The 20,937-nt window shown below is 32.6% G+C and overlaps 4 protein-coding genes across 4 annotated transcripts in view; 2 read left to right on the forward strand and 2 right to left on the reverse strand.

The window, feature by feature from the left end:
* The window catches only part of LOC108571993 (RNA-binding protein 42), a 16,125-nt gene extending 3,902 nt beyond the window's left edge, over positions 1-12,223 (forward strand). The window contains exon 5 of the mRNA XM_017934169.1: positions 12,090-12,223. Coding sequence (XP_017789658.1) covers positions 12,090-12,214 — 125 coding nt within the window. The 3' untranslated portion in view covers positions 12,215-12,223. The remainder of the gene's footprint in view (positions 1-12,089) is intronic.
* Positions 315-3,980, reverse strand: LOC108571994. Its single transcript, XM_017934170.1, has 4 exons — positions 3,648-3,980; positions 886-1,228; positions 566-798; positions 315-484 (listed from the first exon to the last, which is right to left on the reverse strand). Exons 2-4 carry the CDS (start codon positions 1,113-1,115, stop codon positions 315-317), a joined length of 633 nt encoding a protein of 210 aa, XP_017789659.1. The 5' UTR covers positions 1,116-1,228; positions 3,648-3,980.
* Positions 12,224-12,865: 642 nt separating the features above from the next.
* Positions 12,866-15,520, forward strand: LOC108571932 (radial spoke head 1 homolog). The gene is given in 7 exon segments (XM_017934090.1): positions 12,866-12,925; positions 13,212-13,431; positions 13,913-14,151; positions 14,362-14,475; positions 14,716-14,875; positions 14,878-14,942; positions 15,371-15,520. Coding segments are annotated over 7 exon segments (1,008 nt in total).
* A 3,139-nt stretch (positions 15,521-18,659) lies between these two features.
* LOC108571934 lies at positions 18,660-20,013 on the reverse strand. Its single transcript, XM_017934091.1, has 4 exons — positions 19,540-20,013; positions 19,267-19,377; positions 18,926-19,189; positions 18,660-18,841 (listed from the first exon to the last, which is right to left on the reverse strand). The coding sequence occupies exons 1-4, from the start codon at positions 19,769-19,771 to the stop codon at positions 18,660-18,662; spliced, it is 789 nt and encodes a 262-aa protein (XP_017789580.1). The 5' UTR covers positions 19,772-20,013.
* Between the last annotated feature and the right edge of the window lie 924 nt (positions 20,014-20,937).

The raw sequence follows: 20,937 nt of genomic DNA on the forward strand, positions 1-20,937 counted from the left end.
ATTTCTTAAATAACTATCCATAATTAATAAAATTAAATACTTCTTCAACAGACTAGAATAAAAGATTTGAACAATATTTGAAAAATATGTACAAATAATCAATGAATAATTTGAAGAAATTATTGTCACATTATTTGTGGATGCCTTTTTGAAAGGAAGATGTTTAGAATGCAGTTCATTAAGATTGTATTAAGATATGGCACTTCTTTAAGATTATATAGTATAAGTGAACATTTTTACAGTTGATCTTATATACGAAAATTATGAGATCAATTTTCCATTTACATAGTAACATTTTCGGTAATAAATTGTCTTCATTTGCCAAATGGGCCCCATCCATAAGATATAAAAAGCTGTGGAATTATTGGATATTGTCTTCTTGATTGTGTAGAACTTCCATTGCGCAATGCAATGCGGGAATTAGGATGTGTGATAGACGGTGTCGGACTTTCAGTTTTTCTCAGTTCCTGTTGCTGTGCAGTACCTTAACATAACATGTACCATGTATTTGTATACTTATGTGATAACACATTTTTATATTCTGTCTTGTTTAATATTTTCTTACTGGCGTGGTTTCCACGAGGACTATGCGGATTCATATAAAGGACAGAAAAGGGCATGCCACCAGCACCCCAACTACGAGACATAAGAACATCTTTTTTTGACAGTCTGTTTCCAATTTGTTTGGTAGCCAGTGATGATTGGTGAACCTTTCTGCCAGATGGTGGAGCATCATCACCCCATGTTTCCAGTACTATATTTGGATCTATGCTTGAAGCTTCTCGTTGAATTTGTATTCTACAAATCATGACGGTATTATTTCTTAGAATTCTGCAGAAAAACAGAAAAACTGAAGATTACACAAAGATGGCAAAAAATGAATACTTTGACATTGGCAGGTTCTCTGGTACGGTAGCAACACTTTTATGAACTTTTTGCACTGGTAACCATTCCCAACAACCACCAGTTGATGAGCATGCAGATGTGCCCACAGCATTTAAGACATTCTCTTCTAATGTATTCCTTAGATCAATAAGTGGTACTGCTTGGCACACCATGCACAATATGTTCAACATGAAGGTAAACATTGCGGTTGTGAACAACATACTTTTCATATGTTCAAGTATCTTCTCGTTCGATATCTTTCTCGTGTTCGTTCAACGTTTCCACTTTTGTGAAATGATTCGTTAGTTTGGATACAGCGGTGCGTTGTCCCCTTTGGCGAATTCTGAAATGCATTGTGGAAAGCATAATAAATGTTCAATGGAACGTATGTAATCGTGGAGCTCTAGTGGTATAAATTTAATCGAAACGTGGGTGCTGTTGGTCACAAAATGCATGACGGCCGAGAATCGTGACAATCGGACGATCGTTATTGGGTCGGTTGTAAATTTTCAAATTTGACGACAGCCAGGTACGTTATTTACGTTTTCGAGAAATTTCTGCAATGGAAAAAAAAGCGATGAATACCCACCAACTTGCCGATTTTAGTGACCATGGAATGAGGCTGCGATAGAAAACTGTATTTGATATTTGAATGGCTTGTTGACAATGGAAGTGACTCATGAACGGTTTAAACGGTGCAAAGAATATTTTTCATCAATTTGCTAACTTGGTTTTTTGTTTGAGAACTGTTTATACCTTTTACATTTTTCTTCTTTACTTTGTTTTGTATCGTTTAATTCAGTACAAAAAAAAAATCACAGAGAATGTACTTATTGTGGGAAATCTTAAAGTAGAACTTTATTGCTAACATTCTTGGAAGATTATACCATTTTTCTTGTAACGCTGAGCTTTATTGTTAGTAAAATTTTAAGAATTTTATTACAAAAATCGGAGTAACGTCTATACATATTTTTCTACTTAACTCTGAGTATCTATGGATTCGAATTCTACATGATAAAGATTAGGAAATGATATTGTTTAACATGTAATGACAAATACACAAAGTATTACAAAATACATACATAAAAATAACAAATGTACATTTTATAATGCATAAAATAGATTAATATGGAAGGCAGTAAAGAAACAAAAAATATAAAATTGTGTTATCATATAGAACAAAGCTGCTCAGGCAGACGTTTTACGAGCAAGAGCGCTCTCCGTTGCTCGCAAGTACTGCTACGAGCAAAGCGAAGAGCAAGTGACGTCTACTTGTCGTGAATGGAGTGGGGAGCAACGATGTGGCGGGAGTGTAAACTCGTAGGTAGGCTTGCGTTAGTACATTCGTGAGGCGTTTCGATCAACGCATCGATTATTTTTTTCATATAATGCTCCGCCACAGGATAGTTAGCATATCATAGGGAATGTTTAACTTTTTTTAGAAATTTAAAAATGTGGCCGGTTAAAGTGGAGACCGATTAAAACGGAACCAGATAAGAGGGAGTCTACTGTATATTGTTGTTGGTCCTATTATATAGATCTATTATCTTGTTCTATTATAGTGATTTCTACGGTTTCTAAAACCCATCATTTAAGATGAAGGAAATCAATTGATAAAATTTTGCGCTGTAACCTAATCGCGTTTTTTTACATCTTTCAAATAATATTCTTAACACCGACTTTATGCAAATAGTAGTTTAGGATATATTTAAGTCATCGGACAAAATTTAAACATTTGCTTCAAGAAATTATACGAAATTGTAACAGTCAAAATTGAAAGAAATCAAGAAATAGAATCTACGTACAGTACATGGTAGAGTTCGATAAAATTAGTTCTACCAGTTTAATACAACGTTTAAAATTGTTATTACTTAAAAGCGATAATCAAAGACACGGGGAATGAATAAGAGAATAGTGTATGAATATCAAACGAAAATCAACATCTTCGTTCAACATTCGAAGATTTCCGAAAATCAATATCAAATATGAAATTAAACGAATTAAGGCACAGAACTTTCACAAGATCTGAAACAAATTGTTGTAGTTCTCGCGTAAAAAAATAATAATAAAATTCAATTACCTTTCGACATATTTAATAATCCAAAAAAAAAACAAAAAAAGAAGAGAGAAAAACGTAAATACTATTTTATAGCTTAAGAAAATATGAATAAATTACTTTCCCGCGCGTTTAACTTCCAGTAGAAAATTTTAACTTTTAAATTTGACGATAAAAAATTCTCTTTAAAAAATAAACTTTTACTTTATAAGTATATATTAAAACCAATCAGGATATACGAAATTCAGCTATGGGGGTTCATCGTCAAATTCCAATAAAGAAATACGAGAAAGGTGTACTGATCAAAAAGAAAGATTTGCAAATATTAATGGTAAAATTAGAAATAGCTAATTTTAGTAAAAAATATACCAAGGGACTTAACAATTACTTTAATCAACTAACGGTAGACCTATTGGGTGAAGAAGCAGAGACACCGAAAGATAAAAACGCAAGCCTTTGGACAAATCTTTCGTTAGATTTAAAGAATTTCTTATTATTGTGTAAATTTTTAAGTGGTGTGAATCATTGGATGAACACCTACGCGGTATTATCGATACAAATATAGGCAGATTACAAATATATAGGAAAAAGAAAACATTAAACGACAAAGGAAAGAAAAAAAAATGAAACGACAAATGAAAGGAAAAAAGAAAAAAAGAATGAAACGACAGACGAAAGAAAAGAAAAAAGAGATGGAGACGCTTACCTTGGAAACTAACACGACCGTCTGTTCGTTAAGCTGCCCGCTCGTTTCGGTTTTTTCTTCTTAGAAGAAATTCGTCGTTACCTCTTCGTACTCGTTTCACCGTTCCGTATGAGTACGCCGCGCGAACATGGAGCACTCGGACATCCGTTACCCGTCAGGGTGACTGTGACGGAGTGCGTCGCGACGTTGCACGTCCCGGTACTCATTCAACAACCCCTACCAGAACCGTAACCCTTCTTTTCCATAACCCCTCCATCTGACCGCAAAAGAGCCAATTGAGATCGTTGTGTTCGACGTACAACCGATTGCGCCTCTGGTCTTCTTCGTCGTCATTGCAAACGTCATCGTGCTCCCTTGTTTCTTCACAGTGGACGTCGTCATTGTCGTCATTCGCTTCTTCTTTTCCTGTCTTCTGCGTCCTTCTCGTCATCGTAGTTTCTTCTCTATTTTTTCAACGCCTTTCTTCTTTTCATTTCTTTCTTCTTCTTCGTTAAAAAGCACGCTTCTTCTTATTCTCCTTAGAACCTCATCTTTGCACACCACTTTTTTATCTTACTCTATATTGTTTTATTTGTAATTTATTGTTACTTTGTGCTTCTTTTGTTACTTCCACCCCTTATGTTTTTTCCTTCTGCTTTCATTACATTTTTAGTATTAATATTCCTCGTTTCTTTTACTTCGATACTGTTGCAATTTTTTTTTTTTTCTTCTTAATTTCCTCGATCCTTTTCGACGTAGTCGTATTTCTTTATTCTCGACACGTTTTCTTCATCTCCTTCGTGCCTTCTTCGCCATTGTTACGCCTACTTGTTTCTTCTGAAAATTTTCTCTGTGTGTTCTTCATATTCTTTGTACATTCTCTCCTTATTTTCCTCGCCGTTTTCACGTATTCTCTGTATTCTTCTTATTCTTTCAAAGTCTTTCTCATCTTCCCCACCCTGGCGATACGTTCATCTCTTTTATTTCACTGAAATTTTCAGTACCCTTGTGGTCTTCTTCTTGCGCTTCACGTCTTCATTTTTTTCTCCTTCTTATTATCTTCCTCTGTTTTTTGTTACGCTTCCTCCATTTTCTTCATCTACCCTATTATTATTTTCCATTGATTTCTTCCTCCTCGTCTTTTCCATTTTCTTTGTCTTCGTTCCCCCGCTACACTCGATCAGTTTTGACTCTTTGCGGTGGTCACCGGTCGCATTCCTTCGACGACTCCTCTTCCTCCACCTCTTCGTCCTCTGTTTCGTATGCGGGATGAATCAGAGTCATACACATGCCGCTGCGGCATCCACGGTGGCCACATGGTGGGTGTGAAATAGCACGCATATTTCCGTCGATATATTTATTTCACAACGAGGGACACGACTCGATTACAAAATAAACATATTGTCTCTCAACGCCGCTCGTATATTACACGGGGAGAATGCCTCGTCCAAGTAGGCGGCCAAAACTTCAGAAGGTTAGGGTATTTATTAGGTTGAGTAACAAGTTCGTTCGGATTTTTTGGTGAAACTTGGCATTATTAGCCACCCACCGAATCTATTGTCCGACCGCTAAAGTATGTGTAATCTTCTGTTTCGTGCACATTTCGTCGATTGTACATTACCGCTTGGAGAGCGTGTTATGATTTGAAAACAAATCAATTTTCCCTTAAAAGTAAAATAAGCGTTTTATCGAAAATATTATTTTGCTACAGCGATGAAACTGTATTTAACTATAATTAAAAATAAAAGTTACAATTATTTTCTACTTACTTTTGTTTTGTTTTTCGTAGGAAAACGATACAAATTTAGAAAAGTGTGTTTTCACAAAAGGATCCTCATTTTCTCTATGACCGCTTCGTATAAATTCCTCATTCTGCCAATTCATTTTTGAATTGTTTCCGGTTCAATATTGCTCCAAGCTTCTTATAAATATCTCTGCTGATCTGTTTTAGATGTCGGGCAGTTTTTTTTATATTCCTGTCCAATTCATCCGACAAGAGCTCTGTCGGATTATAATTTCAGTTTCAATCTTATCTATTTCAATAAACAATTTCGATGTATTTCAACGTATAAGTATAATAATATTTCTAACAATACTACCCCGTACGTTTGCGTACAGAAAACTTTTGTCGAGCATAACGAACAGTGATCGAAACTTTCGATCGATGGCGCAAGTAGATTCGTTTTTGTTTTTCTTCTTTGTACCACCAACGAAGATTTTCAATTACACGGTTTTTATTCTACAAAGTTTTGGATATTTTGGTAATATTGTATTTCACGGATCGTTTACAATCGATGCAAGTATGTTCCCACAAGCTTGCACGGATCTGCTTTTTAGCTTCTCGAACTGAATTCATCAGTTGTAAATTTTTCAAACCAACGTGGAGATCACTCAGTTCATTGGTCATGTTGTCACTGTACAAACCACAAATTTCATTTTTTATCTGTATCTCTCGTTCTTCCTACTCACGAGAATAAAATATCGTTCAGTGATGAAATACGAATATTATGCTCTCACTTATATTCAGACGAACTTGACTAGTTGATACTTAAATTAGAACTGCCTGATACCACATGCAAAGTACCCCTCGAACATCTGTGATTCGATCTCTTTATAGCGATCTCTGGTATAAGGAAACCTTATAAGTACTTTTACAAATTGTGTTACTTAAAAATCAGTTGAGATTCATTTTTCAATCGAAAATTAAAATTAACAAATGAATGAATTTTAACGACGTTCTGCTTCATATTTACTACTACGCTACACTATATTTACAAATAAGCAGTTCGAATTGGTGTTTATATCGAAAAATTTATTTCGAAACTTACAATCCACAAACGAGCAAATAAATAATTTAGTTTGATATTCAACTAAAAATGCTTCTGTTAATATTAGTTTCGCAAATTGATCAGAAGTGTCTTTACAGGGGAAATTTTCATTTCTATATTGATTTGCAAAATATTATAATAAACTTTGTTCGTAATAAGTATTGTGATTGTTTAATGATTTATTTTTATCGTATTATTGTATTTTCAATCCTAATAATTTTCATTCCTTTCATAATTATGATTAAAAATAATTTGTTTTTTATTTATCGAAATAATGAATTTTTTTTTTCAAAGTATGCATTATTAAATGAGTTATTACGTACAGCTACATTTCCCATAAATAACGACGCTTTCCCACGATCCCGTATCTCCAAACGAACACGATTGAAGTGATAATTACGCTGAAGCAGAGCTTAACGAATTCGAAATATCATATTGCTACACTTTGCAGTGAAAATAATGCACACTGTACCAACGTGTTCCATAAATAAAAAGTCTGCTTTCATCCAGTGTGCATAGTGCAGCAAAAATATTTATTCCCAACATTTCTCTCTTAGGATTCCACTTTAATAATCATTCTAAACATAAACAGTTTTTTATTATTTCTCTGTTCAAATGTGAGATTGAAACGTGAGATTTTTTGCTGAAAAAAATATCGGAAATTTAAACGGAATAAACAAATATAAATAAAGTGCATTTTTCAAGTAACACGAATCGATGTATTTTTAAATTAGAAACTTACATTTCATAGGTTTCTTTTGCTTGAAATTCTAATTTTTTTTAAATATCTTCTTTGCACGGTAACTTTCAGAAAATTCAGGGAAATATATTCGATATTGTTTTAAATGGAATATAACTTACGTGTTTTATTTAAAAAAAAAAAAAAACTGTTATGGTGAAAATGAAAACTGATTTCGCATGTAAATCAAACTCTCGTATAAACCAACAAAAGTTCGCTGAAATTTCATTGTTTGAGTTATTGGCGTTTCTTTTCCCACCGTAATATGTACGCACAGTATTGTTACTTATTGGCTTGCTTATGGCAGATATAATGTACGTTTTTTTTTTCCTTTTTCATACGAGAAGAATTTCATTTGAGCAAGAAGTATTTATATATTTTTTGTATTCAACATTTGAATTCAAATATGTTCGTACAATTTTTTAGTATTCTTTTTTCCTAGAGAGCATGGTATCTAGTTGTTGTACTATTACATTTCAATATTAATTAATAATATTATTTATATACGCGTTCCTTCTTCGAAATCATTCGGATTATGTCTCGAAAATTATTCCAGTATCATTGTGCATATCGCTGATTATCCTGTAAATGGTTTCATAGCATTAAATAAAAAGAAAAAACAAAGGAGATAATTAGGCGTTTGGGTTTTACTGGAACACTCTGTACAACGGTTACGTAAAACGTGATTCCACAAAATGAAAGGTGATGTGCAGCAAATAGTAAAATCGAACGTAACGAGCAATGGAAATAAAAAAGCTCGCGATTAATGTTCCTCCTGTGGGTGATTTTGTATCGCGAGAACGCTTGTTATTTCTTTAAACACGTGAAATAAAAAAAAGTCCAATAAACACGTTTGCAAACGTTAATGGCGAAACTTTTATAGAAATTAACACCAGGCAAGTTAAAATAAATATAACGTTCTCGTAGAATAAATTGATATAACGATATAAATAATTAATTTATAGTATAAGAATTATTTGTAGAAACTGCTACTTTGGATTAGGTTTGACTATCAGAATTATTTTTACATAAGCATACAAACTTATTAACGTTTGCTTACTGTTTTAGTCAAATATATCTTTAAGATTTTATTCGTAATTTTTCATTAATTTTATATGCATAAGTGACTGTTACGTCAATTTATGTACATACATTTATAAATTCTTTTCTTCTTCTCAAAGTGGGTAAAGGAACAAGAGGTTTCGTAATGTTCTGCTTGCTATAAATACTCAAACGTGAAACAGTTTCTGAGAATGTTCTTTGATAAGAAGCTCACGTCGAAGTTTTCTTTAAATGCAGTTAAATAGAAGAATATTTCATAGCAGTTCTTGTAGAAAGTAGTGGAAAATGAAAGGATGTAAAAGATAAGCAAAGAGAGAGGTAAAGTTGTATTCGAAATTGTTAGATCATATCTCGTTTGTCAAATAATCGAAACTTCAAAAAAGAGAGAAATCTGTTAAAAGGTGATTTTCCTCTGTAGAGTGCTTAAATTAAAAAAGTTAACACTTAAATATTTGCACCTCTGTATATTTAAAATTGATCTTCTTGAAGGTATATAAAAATATGAAGTTTCCTATAAAATAATTATTGAAAAAGTAACCTCGCAATCTATGATACTCTATTTATCGTTTAATTTTCTTACGTAATGATAAAATTATTGGAAAACGAAGAAAAAGTATATACATTGTGGTATATTTATTGAACTCCACAATATCGATATATTGAGAATTAATTCTAATGAATTAATATTACAACTTGTTAATTAGCAACATCTGTACTGTACATCGAAATTTTGAGGTTAAAGAAATGCTGTAATATTGTGAAAGTGTGGTTATTTTTTAAGATAGTGTTTCCTGTCGAAAAACTGTCCCTCTAATTATTTTGAACGGTGTACATTTTGCTATACAAATACAATATCTGTATGAACATACTAAGTTTAGCAGCATACTAACTTTGATGTTGTTTGCTCGTCTATCTGTTGATTGAGATATCGATCATTCTGGCAATTAGTGTAAAAAGTTCTTCAAGATTGTAGGTACACTTAATATTTTGTATAGTTCACATAGTTTAGTATAGAGCGATCATCTATTCTATCTTTTGTTTATGACACACGATCACGAAGGAGATTCACGATTTTAGTTTATCCTTTGAATTTTTCACATACATGTATTTCTTACAGCTACAAATTATTTTATATCCGTAGGTTCTAGAATTTTCTTAAGGGCTAACTCAAAATCGGTTCCTAACGATACAGTGTCAAAACCTGGCAAAAATTTCGCACCGTCGTCAAATTTCTGAACATCGCGCGATAGAACAGGTATCGCCCCCTACCCTATCCAGAAAAAGGAGCCCTAAGGACATACTGAGAGAGGGCGTTGATGATGTCTATTAGACACACTGATTGGCAATTAGATTTTTTGCCATAACCAATCAGCGTACTTACACGGAGTTCTAACAGCGATCGAGTTAGGCTGTAGAAGTTCATCTTTCGTAAAACGTTCATCAAAAAGGTTCATTTACACTTACCGCAATCGTCGCCCAGTTGACACGATATCATACAAAATAGTCAATCGTCTAACGTTCGATATGATTGTGTATTAACATTCGAAAAACCACCTTGCTCTCTATCATTTTGAATCAGTTACTGAATATTAGTTTGACAAGAAACGGTCGCGAACAAGAGTTTATTGTTTGGATCGCGACGCACAATGCGATACAATCTTTTGTATGATTAAATATTCTATAAACTATAAAGTGATTTACTAGGCACCAGTTTGTAAGACACTATGTAATGTATATTAACTTTATTATACTCGACTGTATAACGTAACAGAGCACGTGGTGCGAGGCAAAGCTACTTATATGTAGCAGCGTATGACGTCATTGGCGGCGCTGGCCTCGCAACGCAGTGTATTCAATTACAAATCTTCCTCCTTTTTTATAGGAGAATTAGTTATTTTATCAATATACAGTAGCTTATTTAGGATTAAGTCACAGAAATGATGATGAATTGAACGGATATACGAGTGACTGTTTGAGGTACCTGATGTCTCGATTTTTATCGTTGTTCCAGGTGTAACCTTGCAATCGCTTTGACTAAGATTACACATCTGATCAGTGACTTTATCTCTATTGCTACATTCCTAAATATGATTCTCTTTTAAGATCATTTTTAATCACAGATTTCTAACTTATTCCTGTATATCATGGGCCATGAGTTTACCACCAATAACCTGTATTTCAGTATACTGGGGCATTGAGTATATGTATATACGCGTGTGTGTGTAAGTTCGAGGATCAGCGAATGGCGAGCTGAAAGTTTGACGTGTGAAATTTAAATATATCGTAGATCTCAAAAAAATATTTAACACGTACTTTTTTTAACGGGTGAAAATCGGCCTCAAAGTCGGGGGTAGTAAACATATTTAATCCAATATTTCGAAAGCTATTAGAGACAGAGGCATGGTCAAAATTGACAAAATTTTTATTTCTGAACGGCGAATGTGTCTGTGTAAACAGATTTGAAAAAGAAATCCATTTCTCTAAATAATTAATTTAATTTTTCTTGTAAAATATTTATCGATTTTCACGTAAACTTGTGTATATAAATTACATATCCATTGAAATTTGCTAATACAGGTTATTTTCTCACAGTTAAACAAAATTTTACCTGTTCGTTCGGAGTATGAGATTGTGGACAGAAAATATCCTGTAAACATACCCTTAAAACTCAATAATTAAGTAGATAATGTTGACGAAAATTGCGGGTTCGACGTGTCTAGATATGTTAAATGAATTTTTATCACAGGAACTTATTATTCGTACGGACATGATTTTTTCTTCATTTTTCTCAGGTGAGTTTAAGCTTTTTGAGCCATTTTTTTAAAGAACAGAAAGTTATTATTACCACCCAAAAATTATAAATAAACTTTTATTTTGCAGATTTCTGGGTAAAACGTTACTTGTAAAAATTTGAAAAAAATATTATTACATTTCCTGAAGTGTTCTTTACAAAATGTCAATATTTTGTATGTAATTTATTTGGAAATTAACGTCACAATGAGCCGTTAAATGTAGCTTTACCCGTTGACTTGGGTAGAAAGTCAGTTCGGGACAGTCCAGCGTTATCTTCTGTCACGGTATGCCGTAGTTTTTTCAATTTTCACACGTGGGATATTAATTCTGTCGATTGGAAAATAATTAACAACACATAGTATAATACAATCGGGAAACTTATAAACACGTACAGTATTTCAAATATACTTGCTGTAAGCCTCGAACTAATATAAAATAAGAACAAATTTTTAGAATAATTATTTCTTTTAATTTGCAAAAAATAAAATTTCTGGTTTATCCGTAATTTGTATTTGGGTATGTAATTTATATACACAACTTTGTACAAAAATCGATAAATATTTTACAAGAAACGAACGGAATTTTTATTTTAATCTGTTTCCATAGCTACATTCGTCGTTCAGAAGTACAAATTCCGTACAATTTACGCCACCTTTCTATGTCTAATAGGTTTCGAGATATTGGATTAAATATGTTTACTATCCTCGACTTTGAGGGCGATTTTCGCCCCTTCAACATGAATGGTGGCTGAAAAAAAAACGTGTTAAATATTTTTTGGAGAACTACTTCATATATAAGTTTAATAAAAATCGGTGAGTGACAGTTGGGAATGTTACCTTCTTAGTATATTACACACACACTGGAAATTTATCATTAACTAAGACTTCGTCATGTAATAAATTTTACGAAAAAATAACCCCAGTCTGAGTGTGTTAACAGTGTCCAAATTTATTCTACCCGTAAAACCTAAAGAAAAGAAATTTCCCTCTTTTCCTTCTGTAAGAATAACGTCAATCTAATGAAACTGTTTTTTTTTTCCAGGACGATACGTAGGTTCACGTCCCATAAAACTACGGAAGAGCTCGTGGAAGCAACGAAATTTGGAGACAGTACGGAAAAAAGAGAAGGAAAAGCAGGCGTTAATTGGTTTGTTGACCGGCCGGTGACGTGATGGAGCACCCTCATTCTTTTCCTCAGTCGAAATATTAATTCAGTTTCTACCCTAATTCGCCAGTGTTATTTTTTGTTTCAAACGGTCGTCATTGTTATGAAAGCTTAACAGCTAGCTGATTGATACACGTTTTTAAAAATTTTAATTCACAAAAGTAGAAGCGTGCACGATGGAACGTTGTTATATCTTATTCTGCAATGACTGCCGCATAAAATGATATGCAAAGTGATTGGAAATAAATTCTTACCTCAATTGATTTTTCAGTGGTGTATTTATTATGTACTTCTATTCATAGGTTATTTGTAAACACTTCTAATACTATAAAAATTTAATATTGATTTTTTGTATATTTTATTTCAATAATTTGGAATTAAAATTATATTGGGAATTTAAACAGTTGTACTTTCCTATTTTTCAACGTGTTGCATACAATTGAAAAATGTTTTAAAGTTAAAAATATTACTTATAAAAAATAGCAAGAATATTGAAAGATAGTCAAAATAAATGAAACACCGTGTATACAACAATACATTCACTGAATTCAAAACGAAGTCACTAACAAATAATAACAAAACAATACAATTTCTAAGTTTACGTCTTTTCGTGTGTCACATGAAAGAAGGAACATCTCGCGTACAATGTAAAAATGTCACAATATCCAGAGGTTACTGGCGAGGGAGAAGAAGACGAAGTAAACCCGCTGGGGGTAGGTATTGCTTTTCACGTTCTAAGTAATCATCGTAATGCTTCGTTGGAATTACATTTCCATGCTTCCTAACCTAAACACTTTGTCCGTGGTACCTAGGCAGTCTTACACTTCTGGTCACCCGTATGCACAAAATTTTGAATTATCCAAATGAAATTGCGAATGTTTCTTCTTATAGCATACATGTACATAATACACCCATGCTCGGTTAAATTTGACTAAAATTTGAATATCGGAAAATTTTCAATATCTTCGACAAACATACTGCAAAATCAAACAATCGCAGCTTTACGAAGGTGAACGAAACGCGCAAGGCGACAGACACGGCTACGGAAAAGCTTTGCTTCCCAATGGCGACATGTACGTTGGCCAATACTGTAAAGGGTTAAGGCACGGTCGAGGGCTGTATGTATTTAAAATCGGTGCTCGATACGACGGTGAATGGAGGCGAGGCCTTAAATACGGTCAAGGAACCTTTTGGTATCCGGACGGAACGCGATACGAGGGTAAGAAACAACCGTGCACTTACTTGCAGAAATTGTTACACAAGTTGTACATTTCAAATGTGTTTCAAGTAACTTAAGGATTGAAATTATAAATATTAATTCAAATATTATCGGTAAAGCAGCAAATCGGTATAAATAAACAGGGTCAATAAAAAAAAGTTTAACTATTACAAATTAAGTTTATCGGAAATTTTTTTTTAAATATAATTTAAGGTCGCATTTTGGTTATTAGTGACCGTAATTAGCGTTTATTCGCCAAATTTTTTTTTTAATATTGTTAAGTATTTGGAGCTGATTTCTGACAACTTCTGTCCTGAAGGTGACCTTCATATCTCGATAAAAATATAAGATAGTACACAAACGATCTATCACTTTATGTTTTTCAACATTTTTGTTACATATAGTCTAATAGATCTTAGTGAATATATTAATTGGAAAAAGAACGGAAGGAATATTTTTGGTGCATCGTGTGCAGGATAAGTGTGTTTTGTAGGTGAATGGAAGCGCGACATGAAATATGGTTTTGGTGTATATTATTACATAAACGGAGACGTTTATGAAGGATCGTGGAAAAAACATTTTCGACATGGTATGGGATCTTACCTTTACGCCGATACAAACACAAAATTTATGGGCACGTGGATCAAGGATCGTATGCAAGGACCTGGACAATTGATTTACTCTCGACATCGATTCCACGGACACTGGGAACTGAACCTGGTGAATTAACAAATATACAAGATTAAAAATGCATTATTTAGAGGATATTATTATTTAAATTAGAATATCATAAAATTTTGATGAAACAAGTTCGAGATTGAAACATTACTATTTGAAGGGAATTATTGCATCATTATTATTTAGAGAACTATTAAATTATTAGGTTGTTTAAAGTTTTATCGGAGAAACTTAAAGAATATATAATCACAGCCCTATGGTCGTGGATGCTTCACCTTTGAAAATGCTTGCATGCAACATGGACACTATGTGCATGTGAAAGATCCTAACTACGATGAAACGAAAGATGAAACTACCGAGGTATTTGTAAAAATATTTATTGTATCAAGTGTCTGAAATTAATTTCTCCGCAAATAAATACAAATCTCAAGTGAAAATAATTCTGCAAATAAATTTAATAAATATTAAGTAATAGTAAAAATGAGAAATGATTCTTCTTTCTACTACTTTCCTCTATTATTATTCATATTGTTGACTATTATATGAAAGACAAACTTCGATAAAATTATATAACTAAAAAACCGATAAATTTTGATTTTTATACAGGAAGAACTAGTTGCAGAAACTGCACCTACAAGATTAGAAGGTACTGCAGCAGAACTTGAAAACTTAGAAAATGCAGAAACCGACGTTGTAAAGCCGGAAACTGAAAAACCTGTATTATTCGAGCCGCCATCTTTGAAGAAAGGCGTTATACCATTATGGCGGTACGTTGTATTACACCTTATAATCCTGATTTGTTGCCACCTGAACCAGTACCTCTACAAGAAGAGGTAAGGATACATATAAGTGAAAACAATTTGTTAAATAAAATTTGTCTTTAAATTTATTTTATTTAGTTTTGTTCCTATCAGTACTAGGAAAACATTTTTTTATATAGTTCAATTAATTGCGTAAAGAAACTGTACCATAAATCTGTATATTGTACCGTAAGGTAAGTTAAAAATGATATCTAAATATACTTTACACAAATGTTTGGAATATCGCGTAAAATTTGATTCGCCAGACTAAAACGCTTGATATCGATAATGTTACGATCGATAATCGATACTTCAAAAACGCTTAAAACTTGAAGGAAATGGGAAAAAAAATATCATCTTCTTAGAAGTTTTAAATCAAAGAAAATACGTTTCTTTGGAATTCTAAGTAAAAGAAAAGTTGACTTATTAGAAGTTCTAAACGAATGCCGTAATTATTTCAGGTATCCTTGGACTCTCTAGTAGATAAATGTTCGGAGGAACTGTCGATAGTGCCGGAACAATACTTAAGATATGAAGGCGAATACGAGGGTGAACACGAGGATTACTATGAAGAAAATAATTATCGTAGACCATCTCTTACAGCAATTTAATTGGAAAAAATGAGATGTATGATAAGTTATTATATTAACTCTTCTCCGATAAATTGATTTATTAAAGTGTTTCTGAGATTTTTCGAAAAATAAAACATTATCGAATTACTACTAGTAATACTACATTTTAATTATGAAGAAAATAAAGAGAAACTACATATTTTTCAAATTTCGTATTATTTTTAATTTCGAAGTGCAAAAATCGAGTACCTGATTTTTACATTTAATTTCCTTAAAAATTATAATCTTAGCTAACGAAAAGAAAATATTTGCAAATATTTGTACATTTAAATAATCCCTTATTCAATTATACAGCAACAATTTTGTTGTTCTTAATATATTAACATAATTACATTAAATAGTACCACCAAAGTTTTTACATATTGTAAAGGGAAAAGGATTAGAAAACACGATTAAGATATTTCTCAGGATGAAAAATAAGAAATACATAAGAATAATTGTAGTACAATAAAAACTTGTACTTGTATTCAATTTATCATACATGTGATTAGATAAAAAAGTAACATGTTTACAAGTAGTTTATTTTGGAAATTATAATAACAAGTGTGCGTATGTGCCGATAATATTAGACAATGTAAAGAATATAATTTTACAGGCACACGTAGCGATCTTGTTTAGAAATTGCATTCGTCAGTATTCAAAGTGTATGTGTATGTATGCACGTAGATTTCTTATACATTTGGACAGTTGATTATGGAAGGAGGAAATAAATAGAGAGAGGATAGGCGAAAAAATAAAGGAAGAAAGAAAGATGCGTTTCGCCCTTGACGTCCTAATGGACTCGTCAAATTAAAGCTACCTAAGAGACCCATGGCCTTAGACGCAGAGGATGGAAGATCCGGGTTAGAAATTGTATATACATATAAATAAATAGTAATAGAAGACGGCGAGGACTAGTTAGAAAGGTTAATGTTCGTCCGTCCCTCTGGTGGCGAAGCGTAGGTGGTACCGCCACACATTGAAAATCAGCGATAAATAGAATGTCGGTGTGTGTTCATAATACAGATAAGCGTACGTTCAGATCGAAGTTAATGGTAGTCTATTGAACTTTACTTGAAAGATCAATTTTATATAATCATTGATATACAACATATTTTTTGCATCCTCTATATTCTTAATAGCGTAAGCTCCCTCGTATTGTTTATTTTCTCCTTTTCCTTTTTATGGCGTGCAAGCATGTGTATTTTTAAAGTATGTTCGTCGATGAAAACATTTCTGAGTGTGTATATATGTGTATGGAGAGAGAGAGAGAGAGAGAGAGAGAGAGAGAGAGAGAGAAATGGTTTTGAAGTATGTGCATATTTACAGTATTTCATTAAATTCGACTTAAATAGGAAGACGAACATGCGTTGAAAGGTATAGGTAAACAAGTTGTATGAAAGTGGAAGAAACGTTGTTACAGTAATAAAACGTCGACAAACACATTTTGCTTATCTGATCGAAGTTCTCCTTCCTCTATTACATATGTCAACCTATGTAAATACCAATCTGTTACAATTTCTTAAAACTTGTTGTTTCTAACAATACTAATAAACACTAGCATTCAAATAGTTTCGAAATACTAAAAAGAAGCGTGTATTTAATGTACATATACACATACACCTGGTCCTACCATAAATTTTGTTACAAAGTATCAGAGTACGTGTGCATCTCAGGGTTTTTTATGACAGTTGCTCCCGAGTATTCTCAAATTGTGTGCCCACCTCTCCGCCAGTACTCTGAAATGGACACCGTACCCTTAAGACACGCTCTCTGACAGAAACAAAAGGTATCGGTATGCCAAACGGCTATTTTTTCAAAGCACTTATACCATTGTGTAAGTAATAGAAGTCAGTCTGAGTTTCTCTTTCATACGGTCAACATAGATCGTGTTGCTGTATGGCTCTGTATAATTACGAAAAAAGTATTAGCCAGGTTTTCGATCTTTTGAAACCATTACAAATTTCAAAAATGTTCGTCTAACGTGTTGTAAAACATTATAATGAATTCTTAAGAATAAAAGGCAGAGACAATTTGGATAGCTTGAAGAAAGCTTTAGCAAAAGCATCTAGTGAAATATCCTTAGAACCGTTAAATAAATTCTGATCAGTTAGAGATTGTAACCTTTCCTATTTGTTTATAATAACACAATATATTTACAACACAAATTATGGTAGGACTAGGTATATACAGAGTATTCAGCTATTCCTGGGAAAAAATTTAAGAAGTGATTTTAGAAAGACACGTGTGAAAAATGTCAAAATATTTTGATCTACGACTCTGCGATTTCTTGGCACAATATCAAAAGGTATTTCGCCATTATTGCGAAATATCCACAGCCCTAAATTGGTGTAATGGGCGTTTGAATCTCAATTGCGAAGCGATTCGAATGTTTTCAATACTGTGAAAATTCAAATCACTTCTAACATAAATCGATAAAACTTATCATTCAAAGTCAAAAATTTCAATTTTTCTAATTTTCATCCTATGTTTATGAAAGTAGTACCAATAAATTCGTGAAATTCTCCTGATCAAAATGAATCCAAACACAGAAACTAAAAAACCTCAAAACCTATCGAAACTGTCAAAACCTGAGATTTATCAAGATTCAGGATTCAAGACTTATTAAGAGTTTTAAGTACTGATTTATGTTCGGAGTGATTTTAATTTTTCGCCACATGTACATATTCGAAGCGATTCAAAGTGTTTCAGAGACCATCAATAATCATCTATCTTTTTTTTGTTCTCCTTATATGCATATCAATTTTGAGAGATCAATTGATTTTGCTACGTTCATTCAATGTGATTCATAATTTAATTGTCAAGCCATTGAAAAACTGTGTGCACGATAAATCAAAAAACACTGCTACAAACGATTACAAGTATCAAATTACGAAACTCGATCGCCTTTTCTGTGCGTTTAACGTGCAAATGATCCGTTCATAGATTGTTGTTTTAAGCATCTCAGGTACGTAAAGCATGGACGAATTTTTGTGCCCTGATATGACATGATTTACATGTCCGCAGAGTTTTTTCTTTCATAATACTCATCGTTTTGTTTCCAAAATAATTTTTTAATTGATTAAATTTTTGAACAACAGTTTTCCTCTTTAAAATGAGATCATGTTGTTTCATTGATTCATTGCCAGTGAAATGCAAGGTTTGCTAATGTAATGCTGCACAAACAAACTGTTAACAAACCCCATGATATGTAAACACATGTAATTAACCCAAAGGCGAATAAATATAATGTTTTATTACAATATTTTCCAAGAGCTGGATCATAATTTGGTTCATATTCTTTATACACCCACATTGAACCTATTGAACACAGAAAAATATAGGGATAAAATGGTTATAAACGTCAAATAAATATCCAATTAAGATATTGTTCATATTACTGACCTATGATAAACCAACCAAGCATAAAACAATCAATTAATGTTTGAATAGGAGATTGTCGTATTCTTTCTTCATCTTGTTCTTCTTGACCATGACGCACTCTTGCAGATAAATATAGTAACTGTTTGAAAATGCCAAAACCACCAGCCACTAGTAAATAAACTGGAATATATTCTCCTTGTGGACAATCATAAAGATAAAGTCCTCCAATGACCATCATACATATTGGAAGTATTATTGTCATTCCTAAGACAACAGTACATCCAACTGAAATCACCAAAATATAAAATTAATAATTCTTTGTACAAAAATTATATTAAACCATAATTCACATTATTGCTTACTAGTGCCTAAAAGTAAGAGCAGAATATTTTTCAGAAAATCAAACACTCCTTTTGAAACTTTATGTGCTTCTCTCATACGACCAAACAATGAATCATAGGGTGGAGGAGGAGCTGGAAAATAAAAACAATCATTTTGATATTAAAATAAACAGAAGTATTCCCAGTTTAGATGAAAGGAATTCAAAATTGATTTTTATATACATATATTAAATACTTTTACAATACCATTGCAAGGTATTTAATTAAGTCTTTTTTGTTAAAAATGAAATTTACCATTTGGATCTATGGCTTCTTCATAGGAAGGAGGTGCACCACGATCATTAGTCAAAGTAGATGGATGTGGCAGAGGTAAATTAATATTATGATGTGAAGGAGGAGGAGTACAACAAATTGATGCTATCTCTGTGCCAGGATTCACACTCTCACTTGTACCGACGAAATTACTTTGATGTATTTGACCTGACGGCATTTCTACGCGTATATTTGTTACTTGAAGCCGATGCATAAGATTTGCATTAAATATTACTTTATGGTTCGCCGTTGCCGCTATTGACCTTGCCGATTATAACCTATAAATAGTAGTCACTACTTCAGTGTTTTATGCGTCATTTCAAACCGCATAACGTCAAAATATGGCACAGATTTCTCAAAAAATGCAAGGTGTGCAGTTTGAACGGTTCAATGTTATGCATTTAAGATTGTATTCAGGTTGTTAACACAAGTCAAGGAAAATAAACACTCTCAAGTACGATGTACATTACCACAAATTTATCATGACGATTAGATTCGTTTAGATTTGTCGAATGAAAAAGTAAAAATTATATTCATTTGATAGGAAAAACATATACAACTGTCACACACCCGTCTCAGAAAACACAAAACAATCTTATCGCACAAACCGGTGTCTACATTCGATTATGTCCACTTCTGTTCAAGCAAACTACAGTGAAGCTGTTGCAAAGCAGAAATATGCAACATTTCTTATCAATTTAATATCATAATAGGATTATCTTCCCAGACACCATTAATTTGAGAAGCTTATATTTACGCCACAACAAACCATGTGCGACGTATATGTATGTAAATTAGACTCCATATCGAATTCTAACAGATTAACGATTCGATTGTGGTCGATTTTCACTCGATACTTTAATCTCAAGTGCGGGATAGTTCGAAATCCTATTATATTATTACCTTTTTATTAAAAATGTAACTTGGAGTATTCATACTTAGTAAACATAGAAAATATAAAATTCGTATAACATTATTTGTCGCTAATAATGAAAATATTACCCAGAAAAATAGATTATATTGTTCTTCTTTAGAAATGTCAACAGAATCCGATACTGTATTGCGATTTCGTGCTTGATAAAAAACTTTAAACCTTTCGTGCTAGGTAAAAATGCAAAACTATTGTGCAGAAAGTATGCACATTGGCTCTTTTTAAAATTTTTATGGTCATTTATAACTATTTAAAACCACAAAATTTAATAACTGTATACACTGATATATTCAATAAATTCTCCTCTATCTTTTAAGACTGAATATTTAAAAAAAAAACAGAGGGTGATAGAACAATTCTGCTTCCAGATTCGTATATGGGATTAGAAATTCTACAACGATCACCCAGTGGATATTGCAGATCACAAAAAATGTGTAACAAAAGTATAT

The sequence above is a fragment of the Habropoda laboriosa genome, unplaced genomic scaffold (genome assembly GCF_001263275.1).
Source record: "Habropoda laboriosa isolate 0110345459 unplaced genomic scaffold, ASM126327v1 scaffold67, whole genome shotgun sequence".
In the NCBI taxonomy this organism is placed as follows: Eukaryota; Metazoa; Arthropoda; class Insecta; order Hymenoptera; family Apidae; genus Habropoda; species Habropoda laboriosa.

Bases quoted from the DNA above. Each gene is read 5' to 3' on its own strand.
- LOC108571994 (XM_017934170.1), bottom strand. From the start codon at position 1,115: ATGAAAAGTATGTTGTTCACAACCGCAATGTTTACCTTCATGTTGAAC. The intron at 799-885 runs GTATTCATTTTT...CATGATTTGTAG, and splicing joins GAGAACCTGCCAATGTCAAA to AATACAAATTCAACGAGAAG. The intron at 485-565 runs GTAAGAAAATAT...TGTTATGTTAAG, and splicing joins TCCTCGTGGAAACCACGCCA to GTACTGCACAGCAACAGGAA.
- LOC108571934 (XM_017934091.1), bottom strand. From the start codon at position 19,771: ATGCATCGGCTTCAAGTAACAAATATACGCGTAGAAATGCCGTCAGGT. The intron at 19,190-19,266 runs GTAAGCAATAAT...TGGTGATTTCAG, and splicing joins GCTCTTACTTTTAGGCACTA to TTGGATGTACTGTTGTCTTA. The intron at 18,842-18,925 runs GTCAGTAATATG...TGTGTTCAATAG, and splicing joins GCTTGGTTGGTTTATCATAG to GTTCAATGTGGGTGTATAAA.